This window comes from Protopterus annectens, chromosome 8.part0 (genome assembly GCF_019279795.1).
Source record: "Protopterus annectens isolate FY-2018-M chromosome 8.part0, PAN1.0, whole genome shotgun sequence".
Lineage (NCBI taxonomy): Eukaryota > Metazoa > Chordata > Ceratodontiformes > Protopteridae > Protopterus > Protopterus annectens.
This window is the reverse complement of record NC_056741.1, coordinates 969,267,621-969,277,318: the sequence shown is the minus strand read 5'-3', so window position 1 is coordinate 969,277,318 and position 9,698 is coordinate 969,267,621. Positions and strand designations below refer to the sequence as shown.

The 9,698-nt window shown below is 42.6% G+C and overlaps 1 protein-coding gene across 1 annotated transcript in view; it reads left to right on the top strand.

The window, feature by feature from the left end:
• The window catches only part of LOC122808373 (upstream stimulatory factor 2-like), a 240,052-nt gene that overhangs the window by 203,921 nt on the left and 26,433 nt on the right, over positions 1–9,698 (top strand). Inside the window, exon 3 of the mRNA XM_044079339.1 lies at positions 8,194–8,309. Coding sequence (XP_043935274.1) covers positions 8,194–8,309 — 116 coding nt within the window. The remainder of the gene's footprint in view (positions 1–8,193; positions 8,310–9,698) is intronic.

Sequence of the window (9,698 nt, the reverse complement as noted above, 5' to 3'; positions counted from 1 at the left end):
TTTTTGCATTTCTGTCTTTACAGTTCACTTCTCTTCACGTTCCCTTTCAGTTTAAAACTACCTTTCCACTTTGCAAGAAACTTGCTTTCACCAGGTAGTGTTAACGCAAGTATCCTGCTGCCTGGTTTACAAATTCTAAGTGAGCATTTTTAATTTTATATGTTTTACCTAGAGTTCTTAACCTGTCCTGCAGAGCCATAAAATAACCTTGTAGAATTAAAAAGTTGTATGTCTAGCAAAGCTTGGAGATATCTGCCATATAGCAGCTCAGATGATGATATACCTCTTGTAGCTTGGGAAGTCTTACAGCAAAGAGAGGATGTGGCAGTATTTGGTCCCATTTTTTTTCATCTAACCCATCTGTTACTTTTTACGCTTTGTTCATCTATTCATCTGTTTGAGGTTGTCTTTACAGATAGACCTTATCCATTTCACTTTAAAGCACTGACATGATGTTCTTCATGTTTCACTTTTGCATTCATCACATTTGGGTTATCTGCTTGCAGTAGCCCTCATTCGGCCTGATTATCAAAGTCTTGGGTCCTGCGTCGGTTGCTGTCTCATCTTCCGTGACTTCAGGTCATCGGGTATAAAGCATGCAGCCGACGGCATTACATCAGTTTTTCTTGCTGAGCGGTGCCCGATGCAGAAGCAGTTCGCAAGTGCCGGTCGGCCGACTCCTGAAATTTTAAAGTTTCACAACCAAAGTCTTAAACTGTAGCGAAGTACCCCATTCGGGAAACTTTTTCTTGTTTTAAACCGATGTCAGTAAAAGTCAATAATTGTATTTTTTGTGGAAAGCAAATACCTCGCAAACATTTTCATTTGTACTGTATTCCTTGCCTAGGCCCTGACCACGAAGTACCTCACTGTCAGTTTTGTGCCTTATTTAAGCAAGAAACTATTCGTTGTCAGTATATTTACACTTCTAAACATTCTGGTATTCATTTTAATTATAGAGATATGCGTTCGGTAAACCAACCAACTACCGGCATTCTAAAAAAACGCAAAGATAAAGACAGAGACAGGCTGCCTACGTCCAAAGCTGCAGATGACTCTTCTCCTAAGCCATTTGCCAGTTCGCCGGTACTCAGTGAGGTGCTTTCGCAGCCCCTGATACCTGCTACTTCAAATTCGCAGGCCTCTACTGAGACCGATTTGGAGTCCAGTATGCCTTGAGATGCTTCATCTGTGTAACCTGCGGATATCTCTACCTTTGATGGGTCCGGAGCCGCTGTGCAGGCACCGGCTTCTTAGGGTGTATCAGGCCTACTGACTTTCATATTAAACCGACGCCATCTTCTTTTTTAAGGCCTAAAACTCGAACTATGCCTAGTAAACCGACGCCCAGCCCGCATGTTCAGGCCTCTATGCCTAAAAAACAAATGATAGGAATGGCTGCAGACCTTATTACTTTAATCAGGGGAAGCAAACCTTCCCCCTCCTAAGAGACCTAGGACTGAATTTGCTTATGATACTTCTGACCAGGATTCTGAAATGTCTGTTTCCTCTAACCAGGATTAACCCTTATCTACCTATGAGGATTCTGATGCTGAGGACTCTTATTGCCTCTGCTTCCCCCCCAGAGGATTTTTTTTAGGTGAAAACTTGCATACTCTCAGGGAGCTTTTTCATTGGGAAAGTCTGGATTTCTCTGATTCTAAAAAGAGGCTTAGAGATTTCTTACTCCTGCCCCAGCACAGGCCTGTAGCAATACCTCTTGTACAGGACATTGTAGATGATGCCTTTTCGGAGTCTAGCATGGCCCCTGAGTCTTTACCTCCTGCTTCCAGAAAATCTGATAGATATTACAGGGTTCCTGACTCTCACAAGTTCCTTTTCAAAAGTCCTACTGCGGATCTGGAAACCATTTCACAGGGACCCAAGGGTATTAAAGCTACTACTGCCAAAAATCCTACCCCCCCCTCTGATAGACTCCAGGGCACTGGATAGATGGGGTAAGAAGGTATACACTTTGCAACTTTGGCCATTAGGGCCTTGAATTGCCAGTTTCATATGTTAAAGTATCAGCTGCATATTATTGGATTGCTTAAACAGAAAATGATTTTGACTCCTGATTGTTCTGAAAATAAGGATTTACAGGATTTTATGCATTCTGCTGAACAAGTTGGTAAACATACATTGCAATGTGGTTTTGATTCGCTAGAGGCATCTTGCAGGGCCATGGTAACTGGGTCTGTACTTGGAAGGCATGCTTGGCTTAAGGAGTAATCCTTGCCAGATCATGTTAAAGCAAAATTACTGGATGCTCCCTTAAATCAGGGTCACCTGTTTGGCAACAAGGCAGAAGAAGTTCTTAAAAAGATGGAGGAAAAAGCTAAATCTGTGCAAACTCTTAGACTTTTTACAAGTACAACCTCCAAGATTTAGTAGGCATTGGCCTTCTAAGAATTGGTCCTTTCTGCCTGTTCCAGACCTTCTCATTCTAAACCCAGATCCAGCAGAGCACCCAGGCTTCAGTCCCAGGGGACGCACAGGACTAAGCAGTGGGGGCCTCCACTTCCAAATTTGGGAGTAATAAAACTCCTCCTGTGGTAAACCGTCTCAATGACTTCTTTTAAAAACTTCCAAGCACTTCTCAACTGACTTTCCCTTTGGGGGGAAAGATTGCACTTCATGCAAAGGACTGGGGACTCGTACCCAGGACAATGGGATTTAAATATAGTGTCCCAAGGATACTGATTGCTCTTCCACACGTCACCAACTCCAAGTGGTTGGCCGGATCTTCCTCCAAAGCAGTGGGCATAGGCCCAAAAACAAGTACTCTCTCATAGAGGCTATTCAGTTGGTACCAGAAGAGAAAAAGGGACAAGGTTCCTACTCTATTTTTCCTGGTACCCAGAAAAGACAATTCATTGTTTCCTATCCTGGACCTGCCTACTCTAAGCACCTTTTTGGTGATTCCAAAATTCAAGATGCTGACTCTTCATTATTTGCTTCCTATGCTAAGCAAAGATGCCTGGTTGACAACGCTAAATTTAAAGGAAGCATACCTGCACATCCCAATCGGGGAGTCTTGCAGAAGATACCTACGCTTCAAAGCAGGCTACACGCACTATCAATTCTCTGCACTGCCCTTTGGCTTTTCTACTGAGCCCAGGGTATTCACAAAGTGCCTAGCTCCAGTCATTGCATTTTGCAGGCAAAGAAATATTCAGATATACCAATACCTGGACGATTGTCTAATTTGGGCAGAAAACCAGGTTATACTTTGGAATCATCTGGCTTTTGTACAGAGGGTTCTAACTTATCTGGGGTACACCATAAACGAAAAGAAATCACACCTAGTACCCTGTCAACAAATTATATTCCTGGGAGCAAGCTTGAATACAACTTCCCAGATGACTTTCCTCCCGCCAGAGAAATAAATTCACTTGACAACCTACTTCAAACAAGTTCTCACAAAAACCTTGCTATCTGCAAGGCAAATACTACAAGCCTTGGGGTTCATGGCCTCCTGCATTCTTCTAATTCCATATGCAAGACTGCATATGAGGAAACTACAATGGTATCTAAAAAGCCTATGGTGTCAACATTCTCAGGATCTAGAAGCAATGATTCGTATCATTCCTTGTCTACGCCTAGAGTTCCTTTGGTGGGCAGAGGCCTGCCACCAAAACAAGGGACTATCATTTACACTACCTCCTGCCGCCCAAACCCTAACAGACGCATCAGACTATGCATTGGGGGGGAGGGGCACACCTGGCAGGGAAGTGCTTTCAGGGCAAATGGAACCCAATTCAAATGCACCTTCACATCAATCATAAAGAAATGTTAGCTGTACAGAATGCTCTGACAGCCTTTAAGGACCACATTCTTCCAGGACAATTAATGATAAAGACTGACGACAGCACTTATGTGGTACATAAACAAGCAGGGGGGGTACACATTCTTACCCCCTCTGCAGACTAGCCATGGGATTGTGGAACACAGCCTTGAGCTACCAAGTACATCTACAAGCTCAGTTCCTGCCAGGAAAACTAAATACATTGGCAGATAGACGAAGCAGAACCCTCATGGACCCACATGAGTGAAAACTGGAACCAAGGATTTTCAACATGTTGACAAGCAAATGGGGGTGTCCAGATATAGACCTGTTTGCCTCCCCCCAGAACTATCAATTGAAAAAGTTTTGTGCAAGGACTCCCCACAGACAAGTTTGGAAGGTGGATGCTCTGTCCTTCAGCTGGAAAAATCTATCAGTTTGTCTTTCCTCCTCTGCTCTCCAAAGTACTACTAAAGATCAAACAAGACCAACCAAACCAAGGATGATTTTGATTGCACCAGCCTGGCCACGCCAACACTGGTACTCCCCCCTGCGCAGTGTGTCAATGCTGGCCCCATGGCACCTGCCTCAGACTCCTACCCTGCTGTCTCAGCAGGAGAACCAGACTCTGCACACTCAGCTTCAAACACTAAACTAGCAGCCTGGCTAGTTACCTAAGCTCTCCTTTACCATCCCTCAGTAAACCAGTGATGGAGGTCATTTTAGAGGCAAGGAGGCCTAGTACTAGAAAATCTTATGCTGAACAATGGAAAAGATTCTTTGCCAGGAACCAGTCTCGGGATGAGCACAGCAGTGCCCAGTTTACCTCAGATTTTACAATACTTAACTGAGATGCTTCACAAGGGCCTGTCTTTTTCCTCAATAAAAATTCACGCCTCATCCATTTCAGCTCATTATAACACAGAACCTCCCCTCTTCGTCTTCCACTGCCCAAGCAGTTCCTCAGAGGGGCCAAAAATATAAGACCACCCAGGAGAGCTCCAACTCCAGCCTGGGACCTTAACTTTGTATTGGAGAAACTCACCCTTTCTTCCTTTCTAGCCAGCTGCTACTGCATATTTAAAATTCCTTTCTTGGAAAACAGCTTCCCTTTTAGCCATCACTTCAGCAAGAAGGGTATCTGAATTACAGGCCCTTATGGCAGCGGAGCCTTTTTATCATCTTTCATGCGGACAGGGTGTTCATGCCAAAGGTGGTATCCAGTGTGGCCTTTAATCAGTGCAGTCATTTGCCTACATTCTTTCCTAATCCACAGAATAAAGGGAAACGGATACTGCACTCCTTAGATGTGCACAGACAACTTAGATTTTACTTGGACAGGTCTAAACCTCTCAGGAAATCTGAACAGCTGCTGGTGGCATTTACTGCAGGGGCAGAAGGGAAGGCCATTTCAAAGCAAACCATTTCTAAATGGATAGGCTATTGCATTCATTTCTGCTATAAGCACCATGGAAAACCTATCCCACAGGGGATAAGACCACATTCAACCAGTGCTGCATCTACCTCTACAGCCTTTCTCAGAGGTGTCCCTACCAGGGACATCCTAGAAGCTGCTATCTGGAGTTCTGTACATACTTTCACCAAGCATTGCCATTTGCCAATTTTCTCTAAATCCAGAGCTGGCTTTGCCACTGCAGTTTTTCAGGGCCTTATAGCTGGTCCTAATGCTATCTAAATTCTTCCTACCATCCTTAGCTTTGGGAATCTACCCAAATGTAATGACTGCAACAGTGAAACACTAAGAACATAGTACAGTTGTGTACACTTACCATAACTTTAGATGTTTCAGTGTATTCACTGTTGCAGTCCTGGTTACCCTCCCTCCAGCCCCCTGACTTCGTTTGGCTATACCTCTTCTCTCCTTTTCATAGGACATTCTAATGACTGATGAGTCTTATGGGAATTTTAGATACCCAACCAAGATTTATATATAAAAAGGTGACATCCCTTAAGAACCGTCTTTGCTACCCTAAAACTCATTGAATTGAGAGAGGAGATAAGAGAACATTTCCCTGTGACAAATGTGCTGCATGCAAGTATATAAATACTACTAATGTGTTTTTTACATCCTAATCAAACGAAAGAAAGAATATACATTTAATATATGTGCAACCTGTAGCTCCGAACACATAATTTATTTAACTTCTTGCACAGTATGTGCTAAATTTTATGTTGGGGAAAACAGATAGAGCCCTGCGTGATCGCATAAAAGAACGTGTTTATCATATTAGTAAGGGGAGCCAAAATAGTGCCCTTTCTAAATGTGTCTTATTTGACGCACACATTTTTATTTATAGCTATTAGTGGAATATTTGAGAATGCCAGATGTGGTGATATTAGAAATAATACTGAATAACTGGAAGCCAAATGGATATTCAGGCTCAGAAGCGAGTATTGGCATGGGTTGAATGACAGGGTGCCCATTAAACCTAAACTATAGAGTAGGCACCGACGCAGATGAAGTAGCAGTATTTAGTATTTGTGTAGCTACTGTTTTAAAAGGAGTTTATACTCTTATTAGATGTATTGTTTTTATTCATTTTATATGTGGTTTTTTTTTAGTTAGTGTGCATAATACTATGTATTGTTAGGACTGTATCCCTTTTAGAGTTAAGTGAAATGCATCATGTGACTTGTATATTAAAAGTATTTAATGCAGTCTTTTTTATTATTCTTTGTATCTGATGAAGCAGTATAACCTGCGAAAGCGCTCATGTCTTTGTGAATAAAGAGATTTGAAGAACTGGAGCAGTCTGCCATTTTTGGGTTCACTTGTGTACTAGGAATTTTATGTTTACTGTTTCGTTTAGTCCTGGAAATTTGTCTGCATTAAGTCTGACTTGCCATTCGGTTCCTGTACTTTCCCATCTGTCATGTCTAATGGAACGTGTGGTGTGTCACATTTGTTACACCCCTCTAAGCACTGTTATGGTCCAGTATCAGGGAAGGGATGTTCCGTCACTGTCGACTGTTCCTAAACATCTTTCCTCATATATCAGTGTAGGTTTACAGACGTCAGACGACAGCAAGTAACTAAGTTATGGCAATTTTTTAAAATTGTCCTTGATTTTTCCTCTATTTACATTTATTTACTTGCTGTCTATGCAAGAGGACTCACCAAGTGCTTTACTGGCTTTAAAAGCCAGTAAAACACTTAGACGTTTTTCTTTCTGCAACTAGCAGTACATGGAGTAGGTAAAACTAAACACACTGCAGAGTGTTCAGATCAAATCTCATTAATCATAACCCATTATGTGTTTGCGACATGGATGCAAAGAGTCACCTCAAGAGCTTCAGAGTGTATGGATCATAACCCTATATAATATCTATATATTTATATAGAACGGAAGAGCTCGACACAGGTTCTGCTTCATTTTGTCTGGTATAAGAAGTTTTAATTGTATTTAGTTTTTCTTTTTTCGGATCTGGTGTCTGCGTCTGTCTGTGTGTGCGTCTGTCTGTGTGTGATCAGAGTTGGGAGTGTTTTGCCTCTTCTTCAGTTCTTAGACATCCGAACAAGTATTCTAACTCATAAGCAGTGCAAGCAGATGCAAACACTTCTAATATATTTTTTAGGGGGAGCAGGCCGTTCCCCCCCCCACACCCCCTGAAATGGTTTATTCTCTGCTGTAAAATGGGGTGATTTGAGCAGCTGCCCAGAAACCAATGACACATAGCTTTTAAATGTAACTTTAGGAAGCTGCATATCTTGTTGGTATGAGTTTCTTTTACAGAGTTCAGTCTGGTAAAGCACCTCAAGTAGCTTGTCAAACATGTCCTTGTCCGTATGATTTTTACCCAACACACAGCCGTTGCAGATCAAGAAAGTTTGTAAATTTTCTTATTGGCAGCCCAGGTGACTAGTGCTTCAGACAGGAAAACATTGGCAGTTGATGGATTGTGGGTAGTAAGGTCGAATAAAGTAGGCAGCAAGCATATACTTCAACATCACAGCTGAATGTTAGTGCGACTGTGAATCTGTCTGGCTCATGTTTGTTAGACATTGTGATCTGTAATGCTTCCTTTGTCTTGACTTGGTGGCTGTATATTGATTACTAGGTATGCCATATTCTCTGTATTGCTTTTGGTGCAATTCAGAGGGCTGCTTTTATATGGAGCTGACATACTGCTTTGGGTTTCTGGCCCACATTTGCTAGTGGGTGAACTATTTTTGACTTCCACCTTATGTTTCTATTATGCCCTGCATGTCTGCCGTTTGGCAAGACTAGCAGATGATCAGAGTTTTGTGGATTACAGGTATATAGTGAACCAGATGACTTTAATTTGTCTCCTTTTAAGGTATATTGCTTTCCATTCAGGACAGTACTTTTTTGTTTGCACAGTGCAAGCAGGATTTGATTACTTATCTATTTTCCTTTCCCTAGGTGACTGTACTAACGCAGACGAGCCTACAACAGTCGCAATTGCAAGTGTACAACAAGCAGCTTTTGCAGATCATAACATCCAGTACCAGTTCCGCACGGAGAACAATGGAGGGCAGGTACTTGGGTTTCTGTTAACATAATCAAGCTAACTATACAGTTTAATTTTCTTTTTTTTTTCTGCAACAGAAATGAGACCGCATACAGTGTTTTAGAACAGGTTTAAAATTTGCGAAAATGTTTAATGTTCATGACTATTATATTCCTATTTCTTTATGCAACTAGTTAGTGTTTTTGAGACAGTAACCCACAAGTAACTCATGGTCTTCTTGGATCAGTGGTCTACTTTCTGATACCTAGCTTGTTTTTTGGAATAGGTCATGGTGGGGTCGGTGAAGTGTTTAAAGTGGCAGGTTGAACTGTCACAGGTGTGGATATATGGTGCTGCAGAAGTACTTTGTATATCTCTCTTATGTACTGTGGCATTGTGACAAAAGGACGTACTGCCAGCACAGCTAGCTGGAAATTTGTAAATAATTATGTAATTTAGGATCATAGGAAGTTACTCTGCTTATGGCCCCTTAGGCCCTTATAAGCCTAGCCAAGAGTTTAGCCCATGTTTAGACAAGTCAGCACCCAATGCCCTTGTCCAGCAGGGACATGGGTGGAATCCCAGGGATGTATTTTCCATTTCCCATCCATTTATCCAGGTTGTGCTTAAAAAACGGTAAAGAGGTAATCTGCTTGATGTGCAGTGGGAGACTATTCCACAGATGGGGGGGGGGGGGTCTCTGGGACACAAATCTGTCCCGCCAACAAGTCCTATTGATGTCACAGAGCAGGTTGAGGCCACGCGTGCGAGTTATTCAAGTGAAGCTTGACTTGTGGATATGCAGCAGTCCTATCAAATTGGGGTCCAAGATCGCCTTGTATGCCAGACAGAGGTCACCTCTGAAGAGTCTGAAACTGATGTAGAGGGATAGGGCTTTTAGCTCATCTGTGTATGGTAGGTTTTTGAGACCCTGGATTCTCCTGGTGAGGAACCTATGTGGTCTCTCCAGCTGCTGCATGTGCTTTGCGAGTTACATGCTGAACGTATGACCGCCTTGTCCCTGGATGAGATACCCTTACTTATAAGGTAGGCCATGTACAAAGCTTTCCGTACAATGGCAGCAACATGGTAGTCAAAAGTCAGGTTGCTTTCAACCCTGTGTACCTAAATCCCTCACGACTGATTGCATTCCTAGGACATTGTTAGTGGATAATTTGTGGAGACATCACTCTCCCCAAAGGGGGGGATGATGCATTTTTTTGGTATTCAGCTTGAGGCCATGTTTCTCGCAGCAGACATTTGTTTGGGTGAGACCCTCTTAGAGGATGTCTGCATCACTAGGGGAATTGATGACAATGCCCAGCTTGCAGTCATCTGCAAACTTGGTCAGGCATAGCCCACTGGTTTTGGCCTGCACCCCAGAAAAGTATATCCCAAATAAGAGGCCTCAAGACTG